Here is an 18,689-nt window from a genome sequence, read left to right as displayed (position 1 = left end):
CCTACTGGCCTTGTTTTGACAAGAGGCCAACTCTGGAAACTTCTGCCCAGGGAGGTGCATCCCCAGGACCTCCTGGGTACCTTGGGGCGGGGTCGGGGGTGGTGTTTGAACTGCCCCAGCTTCTCTGCTTCCCAGAAACCCTTGTCCTGCCAACACAGGGCCATCTACAGATAAGCCACGAGGGGGCGCTGGAGCTTCACCACCTTTCCTCCCAGCAGCCATCCTGCGGAAGCTTCCAAGCTTGGTGCCCCACCGCTGACCCGGGCTCCTCAGCTCCACCTCCCCGGGCTCTGGGCCTTTTCTCCTCCTGCTGCTGCTGTGTGTGGCCAGTCCTGCCACAGGGGGTGGGGATAGTCTACAGTTAGTGACCCCTCAGGCACAGAGCCTGACCCCAGCCCAAGATGTACTTGTTGAGGGGTCCATAAACCCAGCACCCGGTCCCTGGACCTGGACCTCCCACTCAGCACTAGCGTACTTTCCCCAGGGCGAGGATCACCAATTCCAGCTCCAGCCCAGCTCTGCCCAGGAGCACGTCCAGGACCCATCTGGGCCCAGATCCAAGCCCCCGCAAGTCCTGGCCGGAACTGCCTCTGGTTGAGCTTAGCACCAAGGTCCTGGGTCCACCTTTGCCGGACATGGAGGCAGAAACCCTTGGAGGCAAAGGGGGTGGCCACATGCACCTGCCCAGCCAGCTCCGAGATGGGCGAGGCTCCATGGAGGGGTGGGGCCAGCCCCAGACCGGTGACGGCCATGTGTGCCTGGTCCCTGCTCAGTACGATCTGCACCAGCACGTCCCTGGGGAAACCCACGGCGTGGCCCTCCTCGTGGGAGGAGAAGAGGGGACATTTGGGGGTGGACACAGGCATCTCTGGAGGAGCTGATGGGATGGCCGTGCTGGGATTTGTAGGCCCAGCTGCCCCAGGGCCTGCTGTCCGAGCCCTATGACAGTAAACCGAGGGCCTGGTCTGTGGCTTCCCAACAGCCTCCAAATAAAAACGGCCATTCGCACGGACGCCTGGCCTGCAGGAACTCTGTTCCTGCCTGGAGACCCCACGGGCAGAGGAGCCTTGTGGGCTACAGTCCAGGGGGTCACATAGGCAGACACGACTAAGCGACTGACTTTTGTTTTCACTTCCACTGTCAGGAGGCGAGTCCTTGTCTTGGACTGCCCAGCTGGCCAATCCTGCCAAAGGGGTATGTGCAGGTGTGCAGACATGCACGGATACGCATAGGTATGCACAGGTATATACAGGTGTGCACAAGTACACAGGTGCACAGTGCACACGTACACACAGGTGTGCAGGTGTACACGGACGCACATGGATCCACAAGGGTTTTCAGATGCATGGTCGTCCCTCAGGCCCATGGGGATTGGTCCCAACAACCCTACAGTACCAAAACCTGAGCTCAGGAATGCTCAGGAATTCTTATGTAAAATGGTGTGATACTTGCATGTAACCTATGCACATCCCTCTACATAGTCTAAATTATCTCAGATTACTTCTAATACCTAATACTACGACCCCATGACTCTACAGTCCATGGAATTCTCTAGGCCAGAATACTGGAGTGGGTTGCCATTCCCTTCTCCAGGGGAATATTCCCAACCCAGGGATCAAACCCAGGTCTCTGGAATTGCAGATGGATTCTTTACCAGCTGAGTCACCAGGGTAGCCCAAAAAATGCTGTAGAAACAGCTGTAAATACAATGTAAACACCATGGTAATAGAAAATGGAAACTCTATTTTGGAAAATGGCAAACTCTATTTTGCTTTCTGAAGCTTTCTGCATTAAAAATATATAATTTCAATCCACGGTTGAATCCTCAGATGTGCGTGGATATAGAGAGCTGCCATGGGTGTGCACTGGTGTGCATGCATACACATGCGTGCAGGTATGTACGGGTATGCATAGGTACATGGACATCAGAAGTACACGGATGTGAGCAAATACACGCAGGTGTACACAGATATGAGATATAGATACATGCATGTAACTGTTGTTGGTGGAGGCCACAGGTGCCACACACCCATCTTCTCTCAGGTCTCCCTGGGGGCGGCCAGCAGCCTCACAAGCCCCTCAGAGCCGTGCGGGTAGTCTGTGCCCTGGGCTCCTGACCCAGCCGTGTCCCACAGCTGCTGCAGGCATCTGACCTCTGAGGGGCGTGCACACTGCACTGAACAGGAGCTCAGGACTGGGGGTGGCAGAGGCCGAGCAGGGGGCCAGCGCCTGTGGGAGGCTGCAGGGGGAGCAGGAGGACCAGGCCACTGGGCCAGCCACACCGGGGGGTGCTCCTGGGGTCCAGGAGCAGGTCGTGGGGGCCTGGAGCAGAGCCCTGCCTCCTGGGTCAGTAGCAGAGGCAAGCCCTCTTCCCTGAAGCCCCGCTGGTTCCCCAAGGATGGCGGAACCGGTGCTCGCTGCTGCCTCTTCCCGGCAGGGTCCAGGGAAAGCTATGGCGTCTCCCGCGGACCCACTAGGGGACCACCTGCCCTGACTGACCTGTTGGCTGTGACTTACCAGAAGTCCAGCCTCTTCCTCAACCCTAAGGGTGCCCTGAGATGGCCCGCTCACCCAAGTCAACCTCGGGGACCCCAGGGGCAGCCAGTTCTGGAAGCCCTGTCCCCAGCAGGCATCCTGCTCTGAAGTTGGAGCACCGGCCTTTTCTGTGGACCTTGGATAAAGGCCAGAGGCCACAGGAGGAGCTGGGATCAGCTCAGGTCAGGGTCGGGTCCTTGCCTGTGGCTAGGGGCAGGGCTGGGCCCCTCCATTGGCCTGGTGGACACATGGAGTCAGGTGCCCCCTCACGTGGGTTGCATGTCCATATCACGTGTCTGGGCATCACATCTCAGAGGATGTATGGCTGGCTCTCAAGCACCAGGGCAGTGCTCAGGGTGGCACAGGCAAGTCCCCGTGGGGCGGGTGCGTGAGCAGCTCCCAGGAGGGGGACAGCATCAACCCAGCTCTGAGCAAAGGAAGGAGAGGGTCTGGGGTGAAGTCTGGAACTGAGGCCCTTCCACTGGACAGAACCACCCCTCCAGTGCCCTGCTTCTCCCCCAGAAATAAGCTGGACAAGGATTTGCACTTATGTCCATTTTTAAAAAAAGGTACAGAGCATCATTGAAAACAAAATCACCAGGACAACTGCAAATGTCCCAGTTTAGCCACGGCCCAGGAACATGGCCCCTACAGCCCAGAATATCCCGTGGGGGCTGGGTCCCCTAGACTGGCATCTGGGACCACTTTGCTGACTCCCTGGGACAAGTGGGACCTGCCTCCCAAGGAGGAGAAAGCAGGGAGGCTGGGTGGGCACCTGGACCCCACCAGTGGCCCAGAGTAGGCAGGGACAGCAAAGCAGCCCCCAGTGGCCAGGGTGCCCTGCAGGCTGGGGGTCACAGCCAGGGCATGAGGCAGGGCTGAGGGGTGCCATGCTCTGGGTGCCATAAAGCAAGTCAAGGACCCCTCGTGGAGGCCACTGGCCCACGGACCGTGGGTCCCAAGGACAGACCACCAGGGCCTCAGTCACAGCTGCCACAGGGTGACGATGTGGACATGATGCTGGAGACCTGGCTGCTGACACAGAGAAGACAGGGAGCTCTGAGGTTCAGGTCTGGCTTGCTGCCTGCAGTGTCAGGAATTTGACTGCCCACCAGGCGGGACAGCCAGTTAGCTGAGGTCAGGCCTTGGCCTCAGACTGTGGGCTCAGCTCCCCCACAGCAAACACACCATCCTCCAGGGCTGGGAGCTGGGCTCCGTCCTGCGTGGCCTTCTCTTGCATGGGACTCATCAGCTCTTGGGCCGCCGGCAGGGGCTGGTGGCGGCTCTGTTGGAAGTGGCGCAGGCCCACCAGCACGGCAGCAAGGAAGTAGGCGGCGAAGAGCACCAGGAAGTACACGAAGTAGACAAGGAACTGGAACAGAGAGGTGCAGGTGAGGTCAGGGGAGCAGTGGGGGAGCGGGAGGGGCACCCATGGAACAGAGAGGTGCAGGTGAGGTCAGGGGAGCAGTGGGGGAGGGGGCACCCATGGAACAGAGAGGTGCAGGTGAGGTCAGGGGAGCAGTGGGGGAGGGGGAGGGCACCCAGGGAACAGGGACAGGGAACAGAGGGGGCAGGTGAGGTCAGGGGAGCACCTGGGGGAGGGGCACCCAGGGAACAGAGAGGTGCAGGTGAGGTCAGGGGAGCAGTGGGGGAGGGGGAGGGGCACCCAGGGAACAGAGAGGTGCAGGTGAGGTCAGGGGAGCAGTGGGGGAGGGGGAGGGGCACGCAGGGAACAGAGGTGCAGGTGAGGTCAGGGGAGCAGTGGGGGAGGGGGAGGGGCACCCATGGAACAGAGAGGTGCAGGTGAGGTCAGGGGAGCAGTGGGGGAGGGGGAGGGGCACCCAGGGAACAGGGACAGGGAACAGAAGGGGCAGGTGAGGTCAGGGGAGCACCCGGGGGAGGGGGAGGGGCACCCAGGGAACAGGGACAGGGAACAGAAGGGGCAGGTGAGGTCAGGGGCACCCGGGGAGGGGAGGGGCACCCAGGAACAGGGACAGGGAACAGAAGGGGCAGGTGAGATCAGGGAGCAGTGGGGAGGGGAGGGGCACCCATGGAACAGAGAGGTGCAGGTGAGGTCAGGGGAGCAGTGGGGAGGGGAGGGGCACCCAGGAACAGGGACAGGGAACAGAAGGGGCAGGTGAGATCAGGGGAGCAGTGGGGGAGGGGGAGGGGCACCCATGGAACAGAGAGGTGCAGGTGAGGTCAGGGGAGCACCCGGGGGAGGGGGAGGGGCACCCAGGGAACAGGGACAGGGAACAGAAGGGGCAGGTGAGATCAGGGGAGCAGTGGGGGAGGGGGAGGGGCACCCATGGAACAGAGAGGTGCAGTTGAGGTCAGGGGAGCAGTGGGGGAGGGGGAGGGGCACCCAGGGAACAGGGACAGGGAACAGAAGGGGCAGGTGAGGTCAGGGGAGCACCCGGGGGAGGGGGAGGGGCACCCAGGGAACAGGGACAGGGAACAGAAGGGGCAGGTGAGATCAGGGGAGCACCTGGGGGAGGGGGAGGGGCACCCAGGGAACAGGGACAGGGAACAGAAGGGGCAGGTGAGGTCAGGGGAGCACCCGGGGGAGGGGGAGGGGCACCCAGGGAACAGAGGGGGCAGGTGAAGTCGGGGAGCACCCAGGGGAGGGGGAGGGGCACCCGGGAACAGGGACAGGGAACAGAGGGGGCAGGTGAGGTCAGGGGAGCACCTGGAGGAGGGGTCACCCAGGGAACAGGGACAGGGAACAGAGAGGCGCAGGTGAGGTCAGGGAAGCGCTGAGGGAGGGGGAGGGGCACCCAGGGAACAGGGACAGGGGATAGAGGGGGCAGGTGAGGTCAGGGGAGCACCTGGAGGAGGGGGCACCCAGGGAACAGGGACAGGGAACAGAGGGGGCAAGTGAGGTCGGGGGAGCACCTGGAGGAGGGGGCACCCAGGGAACAGGGACAGGGAACAGAGGGGGCAGGTGAGGTCAGGGGAGCACCCGGGGAAGGGGGAGGGGCACCCAGGGAACAGAGGGGTCAGGTGAAGTCAGGGGAGCACCCGGGGGAGGGGGAGGGGCACCCGGGGAACAGGGACAGGGAACAGAGGGGGCAGGTGAGGTTAGGGGAGCACCTGGGGGAGGGGGAGGGGCATGCAGGGAACAGGGACAGGGAACAGAGGGGGCAGGTGAGGTCGGGGGAGCACCTAGGGGAGGGGGAGGGGCACACAGGCACCACAGACAGGGGAACAGAGAGGCACAGGGAGGTCACGGGAATGCCTGGAGAGGGCACCCAGGCCTCCACAGGCCAGCCAAGCAGGGGCACACCAGGAGTTCTGAGCCTCTGCATCCTGCCTGAGGCATTCTGATCACTGGGTGTGACAGCAAATGTGAGCTTGGCTCTGGGGCCAAGTCTTCATACCTCTGTGGGTGGAGCCTGATGGAGGGGAACAGACCATCCGGTTGCCCAGCGCAGCCCCCACAGCCCTGGGGCCTGGGTAGCCCCGAACCCGGTGACCTGTGAAGCTGCCCAGCAGTGATGCACAGGGATCTGGGCCCAGCACAGGGGACCCTCCCACCTGAATCTCAGATCACCAGGGGCAGGGGTCCAGGGTGTCTCCCTCATCTGTGGGCCAGCTGCCCGGAGCTCCACTCCCCCAGGGGGGCTCCCTAAGACCCCCTTCGGCACCAGCACACTCAGCCCTCCTAGGAAAGCTCATTTTCAGAAACAAAACCAGGAAGTGAACCATCAGAGACTTCACTCCCAGGAACCTGGGGCTGGCATGTCCTGCCGGTTTCTCTCTGAGTGTGAGTGAAGCCCTGGACACTGCACAGAGAGCACTCAGAAGGTGACTGAAAGCTGGACGTGCAGACCAGCCTCGACCTTGGAATCCGAGGAGCAACACGGCAATGTGTTCCCTGGGTTTTTTCTTCTTTCTGCTGCCTGTATTCTTAAAGGAACCAAAAGAAGCCAGCAAACCAGAAATCCCAAAACACATGGGGAAAAAACCAACACTAACAAAAGCTGCTCCAAACTAAGGATCAGGAGAGGGACCACCGGCCCAGCAGGACGGGACACTGAAGAATGGGAACCACTCTACTCCACCCCACCCTCATGACCCAGGCTGTGACGCCCCCCGTCTGGTCAGGGCCCGGTGGGGAGCTGGAATGTTCCCCCCCACAGAGACCACACGGAAAGCCTGGGCTGTCGCTCTTAGCAGGCAGTGCCCCCCACTCACTGAAGAGTCAGGACTTTCAACCCACCCAGCAGTGGCAAGAATGCTCTGCCCCCACCAGGATCACTGGAGGCCACAGGGTAATGAGGCACCCAGGCCCTCCCAACCACGTGGCCACGTGGGGAGCTGGCACTCCCATCCTTGCCCCCACCCACCCCTCAGTGTGAGGAGGGCTGAGTGGGGAGTCTGGACACCCACCCCACCTGGCTGTAAAAAGGTACAAGCTCCTAGTCTTCTGCAAGGGTGGTGTCAGGAAAAGCCAACGAAAACAAAGGATTAAATAAGACCCAGAGGGACTTCCCTGGTGGTCCAGTAGTTAAGAATCCACCATGCCATGCAGGGGACGCAGGTTCAATTCCAGGTCAGGGCACTAAGATCCCACATGCCTCAGAGTAACTAAGTCCAAGTACTGCAACTAAGACCCAAAGCAGCCAAATAAATAAGTATTTTTAAAAAAATAAGATCTAGACTCTCATAACATAATGGCCAAAATGTACAGGTTTCACTTAAAAAAGTCACTCAGCAAACTTAGAAAAAGTTCTCTAAATGAATGAAATGCAACCAACAGACACGGATACCAAGATGACAAGAGATGATAAAGCTTTGCAGAAAAGAAATGGAAGAGATAAAGAAGAAAAGTTACAGTAAAAGAAGAAAGTAACCAGTATAAAAACTTAACACATGGTCTTGACAACAGAATGGAGGGAACAGGGAAAAGAATCCGTGCACTGGGAGAGGCAACAATAGAAATGAGCCAATCGAAACAACACAACAGACAGGGAAACGAGCAGAGCCGCATTCTCTAGGGGACAAAACACCATTATGGGAGTAAAACAAGAAGAAAGAAAAAGGATGGAACTGAAAAAGCACTGGAGGGAATAATGCCCGTGAAAATGTCTCAACTCTGGCAAGGGAGGTAAACCTACAGATTTAAGAAGCTGCGTGTGTATCACGTCCAGTTGCTCAGTCATGCCCAACTCTTTGCGACCCCACAGACTGCAGCCCACAAGGCTCCTCTGTCCATGGAATTTTCCAGGCAAGAATACTTGAGTTGCCATTTCCCCCTGCAGGGCATCTTGCCAACCCAGGGACTGCACTTGCATCTCCCGTCTCCTGCACTGGCAGGCAGATGCTCTACCACCGAGCCACCCTGGAAGCCCCTCACGAGTGTGAGGGAACCCCAAACAAAACACCCACCCCAAATCAGACCAACACAGATCATAATCAAAGTTTTGAAAGCTAAAGACAAAGAAAAAGGGAAAATCTTGAAAGCAGCCAGAAAAAAATGACATTGTAGGGGAAAAATAATTAGAACGACAGTGGATTTTTCACCAGAAACCAAGAAGGTCACAAGGAAATGATATTTTTTCACACGCTGAACAAAAAAACTGTTAACCCAGAAACCTATTCCACTGAAAACATCCTTCAGAAATGAAAAGTAAATCAAGATACTCTCAGGTCAAGAAAAACTGAGAACAATTTGTCACCAGCAGACCTGCCCTGAAAGAATGCCTGAAGAAGGTTCTCTAAACAGAAGGTAAATGATCAGAAACCTGTGACATCAAGAAGGAGAAACAACAGTGATCAAAATTATGGATAAATAGACTTTTCTTCTCTCCAGTTTCCTAAATGCTTGATAGCTGAAGTAAAACTTATAACCCCATCTTAGGCAGCTCTAATGATATATAGGGGAAATAAATAAGGCACTTGTACTATAGACAGTAGAGAGAAAAGTGACTTAAAGGAGGTGAGACTTCAATACTTACTACAACTGGCCATTTAATACACAAAGCAACTATCAAAAAAGTTATCACAAGAGATACACTCAAATTATACAACAGATAACCCAAAATGAAGTTCTGAAGAATCTGTAAATAACATATGACAAGGCAGGGGAAAAGGAAACAGAAACAAAAGGCAGCGAATAAAAGGAAAATAAAAATGAAACGACAGATGGAAGTTCTAAGACAGCACAATTACACTAAATATAAATGGTCTAAATAAATCAATCAAAGAAAGAGACTGGCAGAGTGAGTTAAAAAAACATGACACCCATATGCTATCTACAAGAAACTCAAGTATAACAATATAGTAAGGTTAAAAATAAGTAAAAATATTAAATAAGTTATTATTTTAAAATATTAAAATATTTAAACTAAAATATTTAAAAATATTTTAAAAATAAGTTAAAAATAAGTAAAAATATAGTAAGGTTAAAAAGGTCAGTTTTCATTCCAATCCCAAAGAAAGGCAATGCCAAAGAATGCTCAAACTACCGCATAATTGCACTCATCTCACACCCTAGTAAAGTAATGCTCAAAATTCTCCAAGCCAGGCTTCAGCAATATGTGAACCGTGAACTTCCTGATGTTCAAGCTGGTTTTAGAAAAGGCAGAGGAACCAGAGATCAAATGCCAACATCTGCTGCATCATGGAAAAAGCAAGAGAGTTCCAGAAAAACATCTATTTCCTGCTTTATTGACTATGCCAAAGCCTTTGACTGTGTGGATCACAATAAACTGTGGAAAATTCTTCAAGAGATGGGAATACCAGACCACCTGATCTGCCTCTTGAGAAATCTGTATGCAGGTCAGGAAGCAACAGTTAGAACTGGACATGGAACAACAGACTGGTTCCAAATAGGAAAAGGAGTACGTCAAGCCTGTATATTGTCACCCTGTTTATTTAACTTATATGCAGAGTACATCATGAGAAATGCTGGACTGGAAGAAACACAAACTGGAATCAAGATTTCCGGGAGAAATATCAATAACCTCAGATATGCAGATGACACCACCCTTATGGCAGAAAGTGAAGAGGAACTCAAAAGCCTCTTAATGAAAGTGAAAGTGGAGAGTGAAAAAGTTGGCTTAAAGCTCAACATTCAGAAAACGAAGACCATAGCATCCGGTCCCATCTCTTCATGGCAAATAGATGGCGAAACAGTGGAAACAGTGTCAGACTTTATTTTTCTGGGCTCCAAAATCACTGCAGATGGTGACTGCGGCCATGAAATTAAAAGACACTTACTCCTTGGAAGGAAAGTTATGACCAACCTAGATAGCATATTCAAAAGCAGAGACATTACTTTGCCAACAAAGGTTCGTCTAGTCAAGGCTATGGTTTTTCCTGTGGTCATGTATGGATGTGAGAGTTGGACTGTGAAGAAGGCTGAGCGCCGAAGAATTGATGCTTTTGAACTGTGGTGTTGGAGAAGACTGTTGAGAGTCCCTTGCACTGCAAGGAGATCCAACCAGTCCATTCTGAAGGAGATCAGCCCTGGGATTTCTTTGGAAGGACTGATGCTAAAGCTGAAACTCCAGTACTTTGGCCACCTCATGCAAAGAGTTGACTCATTGGAAAAGACTCTGATGCTGGGAGGGATTGGGGGCAAGAGGAGAAGGGGACAACAGAGGATGAGATGGCTGGATGGCATCACTGACTCAATGGACGTGAGTCTGAGTGAACTCTGGGAGTTGGTGATGGACAGGGAGGCCTGGTGTGCTGCGATTCATGGGGTCGCAAAGAGTTGGACACGACTGAGCAACTGATCTGATCTGATCTGAAGGTTAAAAATAAAAAGACAGAGGCTTCCCTGGTGGCTCAGTGGTAAAAAAAAAAAAAAAAAAAATCCACCTGCCAATGGGGGAGACATAGGTTCAATCCCTGATCTGGGATGATCCCATATGCCACAGAGCAACTAAACCTGTGTGCCGTAACAGATGAGCCTGTGCTCTGGAGCCTAGGAATTGCGACTACGGAGCCCATGTGATGCAACTACTGAAGCCCACGTGCTCTAGAGCCTGTGCTCAGCAACAAGAGAAGCCACTGCAATGAGAAGTCCATGTACCGCAACTAGAGAAAGCTTGAACAGCAATGAAGACCCAGCACAGCCAATAAATAAATTAAAGTTGGGGGGAAAAAAGCTAAAGGAAAGCAGAATGGCTATGTGAATATCATGTAAAGTAGACTTCGGAGAAAAGAAAATGACCACAGGCAGAGAAGGACATTATATAATGTTAAAAGACTCAGTCTACCAAGACACACCGTGCCTGTGTATACAAAAATAGCTGTAAAAATGTGAAGCAAAAACATGATAGAATTGAAAGAAAAAATAGACAAATTCACAATTATAAATGAAAACTTCAACATTCCTTTCTCAACAACAGGCCAGACAGAAAATCCATAAGGATACAGAAAAAAAAAAAAACAATACCACCATCAGAAATAGGATGTAATTGGTATTTATAGAATACTCCACCCCCAAACAGCAGAATTCGCATTCTTTTCAAGTGTCCATGCAGCATATAACAAGATAAGACCACGTCCTGGGCCATAAAACAAACCTTGACATAATGCAGATTGTGTTCTTTGATCACAAAAGAATAGAATCAAAAATATAAAGCAATAACAGAAAGATAGGAAAACAATCAAAACACTTGGAAACTAAACAAAACATTTTGAGATAATCATAGGTCAAAGAGAAAGTATGAAAAGAGACAAAAATACATAGAAATGAAAGAAAATGAAGATACAACATATCAAAATCTGTAGGATGTAGCTAAAGCAGGCTCAGAGGGAAATGTATATCAATAAATGCAAATATTAGAAAAGAAGTCTCAAATCATTAATCTAAGCTTCCATCTCAAGAACCTAGAAAAAGATGAGCAAAATAAATCCAAAGGAAGTAAAACAAAGGAAACAGTTAAAACAAAAGTTCTAGCCAGCGCAATAAGACAAGAAAGTAAATTAAAAACATGTAAGAAAAGACTTCCCAGAACAAATAAGTGACCTCAACAAGATCACACAAGATTAACACACACAAGTCAATGTGTTTCTTATACAGGCAGACCTCAGAGATATTGCTCAGTTCCAGACCACCCCAATAAATATTGCAATAAAGCAACTCACACAAATTTTTTGGTTTCCCAGTACACATAAAAATTATGTTTACACTATACTATAGTCTATTAAGTGTGTAATAGCATTATGTCTAAAAAGAAAATGTACATACCTTAATAAAAATATTTTATTGCTAAAAAATGCTAACTGCCATCTAACAATGCAGGGTTGCCACAAATCTTCAACCTGTAAAAATGTCAGTATCTTCAAAGCATGGTAAAGTGAAGTACAATAAAATGAGGTCTGCATGACTTCCCTGGTGGCTCAGACAGTAAAAGCGACTGTCTACAATGTGGGAGACCTGAGTTCAATCCCTGGGTCGGGAAAATCCCCTGGTGAAGGAAATGGCAACCCACTCCAGTACTCTTGCCTGGAAAAACCCATGGACAGACGAAGGAGCCTAGCAGGCTACAGTCCATGGGGTCTCCAAGAGTCGGACACAACTGAGTTACTTCACCTTCTTTTTTTTCTTTCTTGAACTAGCAATGAACACGACACTGTTATAGACTGAACTGTCTCCCTTCAAAATTCATTGTTGAAGCCCTAACCCCCAGTATGACTGTATGTGGAGGTAAGACCTTTCAGGAGTGATTAAGGTTAAATGAGGTTATGAGGGTAGAACTCTGATCCAGTATGACTGCTGTCCTTACAAGAGACAGAGGTACCAGGAGTGCACACAGAAGAAAGACCAAGTGAGGAGAGGGGCCTTGGGAGGAACCAAGCCTGCAAACACTTTGATCTCACACTTCCAGCCTCCAGATTGTTAGAGAATAGACTGCTGTTGCACAAACTGCCCAGTCTGTGATATTTTGTTACGGCAGTCCTTGCAGATTAATGCAGACACCAAAACTAAAAATATCACATAACAATTGCTCACAAAACACTGAAACACCTAGGAATAAACCTAAGAAAACATACACAGCACCACAGTGCTTGCATGCATGTCAAAAACTACAAAATGCTGAAAGAAATCAAAGAAGATCCAAGTAAACGGAGAGACATACCATGTTCACAGGTTGAAGACTCAAGAGACTAAAAGATATCTATTTTCCCAACACTGATAAACAAGCTTAATGCAATTCCTAGCAAAATCACAACAAAAGTTTTTGTAGATACAGACAAGATTACTCGAAAATGTAGAGAGAAAGGCAAAGAAACTCTAACAGCTAAAACAATTCTGAAAAAATTTTCAAAGTTGGAGGAATCAGGGTGCCCACTTTTAAAACTTACCACATAGCTACACAAGCAGGACAGTGTGGTGGTGGAGGAAGGGTGGGCACCCAGCCCAACAGAACAGAGAACCCAGAAGCAAGTTCACACAAGTGGTGAAAAAGCAATTCAGTCTTTGAACAAACGGTGCTGGAGCAACTAGACATCCACAGACAAAGGAATGGAACAACATTAATGTCACACCTTACACAAAAGTTAACTCAAAACAGGTCACAGACTTAGGTATCGAACTACAAAACTTTAATAAGAAGCTGGGGCAAATCTTTGGGACCCAGAACCAGGCAGAGCTACTATGTGCTCTGTGCTAAGTCACTACAGTCCTGTCTGACTCTGCGACCCTATTGAAGAAGGAATTCATAGGGCCTGGACTCCATCTTAGGCCTGTTCATGCTGATCATGCTTGGCCACCTTCCCAATGGACTCTGAACTCTGTGGTTAGTGCCTATGAAAACAACACCAGAAGGATAAGACCCCCTCCAGACAGGGGAGCCTTGAAGATCGTATCTATGTTACTCATCACCTAAGAGAAGACATACACTAATCACTCCTTCCTCCAGACAGGCCATAAATTTTTGTGTATCTATCAGAGTGTAACCTTGGGTTTATTGATTATTGGCTAATTGTTTGACTGAGCACATGAGCATGTGAATGATGGGGTTATTGGGATTGTATTTCCCTTGGTTTATGTAAGTCTCAAGGAATTTGGGGTGGTGGGTTCAGACACGTACACATGGGGTATAAAAGATTTTCACAAATGCTGGTCGGGGTCCTTGGCTAAGAGGAGACTCTGCCTTGGGCCCGCCGGTGTAATAAACTGCACTCCACTATCTGCATTGTCCTTCTGAGTGAGTTTGTTTCCTGGAAAGCGTGGCTACAACACTATGGACCCTCAGTCCATGGGGTTCTCCAGGCAAGAATACTGGAGTGGATTGCCATTTGCTTCTCCAGGGGATCTTTCCGACCCAGGATTCGAACCCGCATCTCTTATGTCTCCCGCATTGGCAGGTGGGTTCTTTACCACTAGTGCCACCTGGGAAGCCCAGAATTATTTTATGTAACACCAAAACTAAATCCACAAAAGGACAAAGGAATGAATCAGACCTCATCAAAATTAAAAACTTTTACTCTGCAAATAGACCTATTAAGAAGACAAGATGGTCTGCTATGGACTGGGAGATGCCTGCAAAGCACATGTCCGACAAAGGACTGGTATCTAGAATAACAGACATGCTCAAACTCAAGATTAAAAAGACAAAGGCCCCAACCAGGAAATGGGCAGAAAGACACTCTTCACCCAGGAGCATGCAGCTGCATGGAAGAAGAGAAGCGTCACGGCCATCAGGGCCAAGTGTGTGCATGCTCAGTGGTGTCAGACTGTTGGCGACCCCATGGTCTGTAGTCGCCCTCCTCAGTCCAAGGAATTTTCCAGGCAAGAATACTGGAGTAGGTAGCCATTCCCTTCTCCAGTGGATCTTCCTGACCCAGGGATCGAAGCCAGGTCTCCTGCATTACAGGCAGATTCTTTACTGTCTGAGCCATCAGGGAAGCCCATCATAGCCATCAGGGAAATGCAAATTAAAAACCACAGGGATCAGCTCTCCACACCATTCAGAATGGCTAAACAAATGGTGACCCTATCAAAGGCTGGTGAGAATGTGGAGAAACCGGCCTCCTCAGGCATGGCTGGTGAGAATAAAAAAATGGTGCAGAACAGTCTGGCAGCCACCCCAGGACTCAATGACTGCACTTCAGGGCATTTATCCAGAGAAACGGAAATCCAGGTTCACACAGAAAGCTATACACCAATGTTTAGAGCAGCCCCCAACTGGACCAAGCTGGGGCTCCTGGCAGTAAGCAGGTAAGAGCCTGGGTCCAGTCACCAGGGAACCCACACAGCACAGGACCCAACGGGAGTAGCTATGTGTCTCTAGGAGCTGGAATAAGTGGTTAAAAGTCAATCCTGACTCATAGGGTTCCACATAAAGGCACTCTCAAGATGACAACACTACAGAAATGGGGGCAAAACCAGGGCTGCTGGGGTTAGGGAGGCGGCGGAGTGGGGCCCGGCGTGGCTGCAGGGGATGGGCAGGCACGCTCCCATCTCAACTGTGGGGTCCACATCCCCCTAGTGCCTGCACCCCAGAACTGTAGGATGTGGCCAGTGGGGAGGCTGGGTGTGAGTCTCTGCATTACCTGTTACCCCGTGAGTGTGTGGTGACCCAGAAATACTGTTTAACTCAAAAGCCAGCCCCCCAGGCCAGCTCCCCACATGCTCTGGGCTGGTTCCCACCACCAGCTCCGTTCCCCACCCCCACTCTCACTACCCATGACGTAGGGATGGGCCCCTAGTGCACTGCATGCGGAAGCAGTGAGAGGAGCAGGGATGACTCTCCTGCCGGATGAATTTCCTGCCGGAAATTACCAGGATCCGTAATTTCTAATTACAAGCAAGCCTGTAGAGCTCCCTTTTAACCAGGAAATTAAAGCAGCTGAACAAAAATCGATATAACGTCAGCTTGACCTGGCAAGGCCATAAAGTGCCACGTGGTGGGGCTGGGCTGAGACAGGGGAGGAAAGTCCAGCCCTGTCCCCAGCCTGGAGCCCCTGAGAAGCCCCACCGCCCAGAGCCGGGATGACTGGCGCTCCAGGGAGGGGGAACACCCCTGGGTGTGGAGGCCCCTCCCAGGCCAGGTGGACGGTTACCAGCAAGGCCCACAGTCAAGCCAGGAAGCAATGGTGCTCCCTGCAGAGGCTGCCGCTCCAGAGGGGAGGCCTCACCAGTGGGTCCCAGTGAAGGAGGGCCCAACCCACCACCTCCGGACAGAGGTCTGGTGCCTCTGGACTGCCCCTCCCGCCCAGCCGTAGGCGCAGTCACACACGCCCCATGGGCCTGAGTCCAACTCAGCCACCCTGCTCAGCCACAGTCCCCAGTGTTAAGCCTGGGGGACCCTCCTGGGGAGGCAGGGCAGAGACCTGCCTGCTCGGGTGGACACAAACAGCCACAGGCCCTGATGTCCTTTCCGAACCCCAGCCAAAAATCCCTCTTCTGAACATGAGGGTCTCTTGTGCTTGGAACTTTCTCCCTGGTCAGCTCTGGCAAGGGAGTCACCAGGGCAAGGCTGACCCGGCACCCTTGGACAGAGGGCTGGACTTCATGGAGCCGCCACACCCCAGGGAGGCCCAGTTCCCAGCAGGTGGAGGCTGCACCAAGAAGCCCAGTGACAACCCTCCACAGGCCCATTCTCTGGCTAGTTCCAGCTCACTCAGAGGTCCTGCCCTGGCTGAGGCACCGGGAGTCCAGCCTGAGTGTGTCCCAGGTCTCACTTTCTTCTCAGGAGACAGAGGACTGGATAGAGGGAGGGGTCGGGAAAGGGGCTGACAGGCACCAAGGTCAATAAACCCTGGAGCTCCGCTCTCATCTGCTCCCACAGAGAGCTGTCCCAGGAGCAGGACCCATTGCAGGAAGGCCTGTCGGAGGGCACAGGAAATGCTCAGGACCATGCCTCCAGCCTTCCCGGGACCTCAGCCAGTGTAGGGGATACCCAGGGCCCCGAGAGCTCCTGCAGAAGTGACGGGTAGCCAGGCTGGCCTCGGAGACCCCAGAGGTCTCACTGGACTTGACTGCACATGCCCGCTGCACTGCCCAATGTGGGCAGCATTCGCAGCCCCAACCTGAGCCCTGCAAGAGAGCTGCACAGGTTGGCACCAGGCAGCCAGATTGTGGCCCTCGGCCTCCCTGCCCTCTGAGCCTTCCCTCCCTGTTCCCGCTCAGTCCAGAGAGTCTGGCTAGACATGCCCCTGCCTGCAGCGTGTCTATGGTCTGGGTCCCGGGAGGGGTGGCACTGCTGGCCGGGCGGGCACCAGGAGGCCTGGCCAGGACTTCTCCTCCAACCCACCCTGAGGCTTCCCTCCGCCAGGAAGTGAGCCCGAAAGCGGAGCTTACCTGAGAGTGGACCGGGAGGCCCAGGCCCCGCTTGTCGGAGACGATGAGGGTGATGACGGTCTTGAGAACAGTGGCGAGGAACGTGTTGATGCCGAAAACCAGGGCACGGAGCTCTTGAGAAAGAGAAGCCGCGATCTGAAAACTTCACAGGGAAGCGGGCCGAGGTCAGATGGCCGGGGTGAGACGCGCCCAGAGATGCAGAGGACGCAGCTAGGTGGCAGTGCCCTCAGGCAGCCAGAACAGCCGCAGGTCCACCGAGGCTGCAGGGCTTGCAGGGAGACCATGAGGCCCACGCAGCGCCTGGGCTGCCCACCGCCCTGGGCCTGTGCCTGAGCTGTACATCCTCCCTTCATGACCCATAAAAGGAGTGCAGAGCCAGGCGCAGAAGGAAGCCCTAGGAGACAAAGCCTCCTGGAAACCCTGGGACAAAATAAGTTGTCATCATTACAGGGCTCTCAGAAAACTGTCCCCCTGAAAGCAGGGTGTTAACACAACCACAGGCACAGACGGGCACGAGGAAAATTCCGGATTTAAAGTGCTTTGCTGTTAAATGAGTCAGTAAATTAGAAAAAGACCCATAAAACAAATAAAGAAGCAAGAGGAATTAATATGCTCAGTGCTTCCAGCGCTCTGCACAGAAATTACCATTTGAACACACTTTCAATTAAAAGCCCCAAAGTGCCTTAAAAGAAACTAGACAGGAAACATTCTCAAGTTCCGAAGAATGAGTGAACAAAAATAGCCAAGAAGCCTTACATAGAATGACAAAGGCTGGGGAGCTTCTGCTGGGGGTACGGGAGGGTTGGGACGACAAGACGTACATGAAGTGCCAGGGTGGGCAGGCACACAGTAACTCAAGCGATAGATTAACTCCTGGCAAACAGGAGCCCAGCCAAGTTCCACGGGTACAGGCAGAACAAGACGCCACCTGTGCAACTGGGGGAGATGCTGCTGCCAGAGCTCCACGAGTGGGATTAAAGCCAACGGTAACACGGTTACACACTCTGTGAAAGGCCCCACCACCACACCCACACGTGGGCTGCAGACGACCGGGGAATAGGAAATCCCAGCGGGAAACTCATGGGTGTGAACTGGCCAGGACAGCAGGAGGGGCCGCTGGCCCACGAGCCACCCTCCGCCCGCCATGCAGGCTGTGCGCCTGCCTAGCTGTGTCCGCAGCATCTCTTAAACCCTTTCCTTTCATGAACTCTGACCTGGCTGGCCCACTTCCAGAACCACCTGAGGCCATTATCAGAACTTCAGAAGAAAAATGTAGGTGAGAGGGTGAGGCTTCTGAGCTACGCGTCTCAAGGAGATACTTGAGACGGTGGCCTTGTCACCAGGAAGACCAAAAACAATGCCCTCTGGACACAGAGCCTCAGACTTATGAGGTGGGGGAGCGATGACCCCGGCAGCCTGACACCCACATGTCAGCCACGGGGCCTGAGGGGGGGCCTGTCTCATATTTGACCCTTTCTGCATCGTATTTGATCTTTCTGCTACAAACACCCATGGCTTTTACAATTGACACACGAGACACGAGGTGTCCTGAGAGAAGTGAGGGGAAGACACCACGGGCCCTGGCGCCCTCTCCACAATGCTGGCGGCGGCAGGAGAGGTGGGGCGCTTACGGGCTGAGAGCAGGTCAGGACGGGAGGATGCAGCGTCCCGCTCGTGTGGGAGGCCAGGCCCGGGGCCACGTCCATAGGCAGTTGGGGAAGGCAGCCATGGCCACAGGGGCAGGAGGGCGGCAGAGCATAAACCGTGCCAGCAGGGCCAGGGTGTGGTCTGGGCGCCTGGGCAGCACTGGCCTAGGAAAGGAAAGGACCAAGTCTGATCCAGGCTTCCTCCCACAGACCAGGGCAAGCACGGGTCTGACGCGCAG

The 18,689-nt window shown here is 52.8% G+C and overlaps 1 protein-coding gene across 6 annotated transcripts in view; it reads right to left on the bottom strand.

The window, feature by feature from the left end:
* Nucleotides 1-119: 119 nt before the first annotated feature.
* The window catches only part of SLC19A1 (solute carrier family 19 member 1), a 29,749-nt gene continuing 11,179 nt past the window's right edge, over nt 120-18,689 (bottom strand). For 4 of the 6 annotated variants that reach the window (XM_070378125.1, XM_070378116.1, XM_070378134.1 and 1 more), the window contains 2 exons: nt 16,805-16,946; nt 120-3,907 (listed from right to left, as the gene is read on the bottom strand). In XM_070378125.1, coding sequence (XP_070234226.1) covers nt 3,674-3,907; nt 16,805-16,946 — 376 coding nt within the window. In that variant the 3' untranslated portion in view covers nt 120-3,673. Of the gene's footprint in view, nt 3,908-16,804; nt 16,947-16,966; nt 17,225-18,435; nt 18,616-18,689 lie in introns of those variants that run through there. The other 2 variants (XM_070378144.1, XM_070378150.1) reach the window with 2 other exon arrangements.

This window comes from Bos mutus, chromosome 1, assembly GCF_027580195.1.
Source record: "Bos mutus isolate GX-2022 chromosome 1, NWIPB_WYAK_1.1, whole genome shotgun sequence".
NCBI lineage: Eukaryota > Metazoa > Chordata > Mammalia > Artiodactyla > Bovidae > Bos > Bos mutus.
This window is presented reverse-complemented; position numbering and strand designations above follow the sequence as displayed.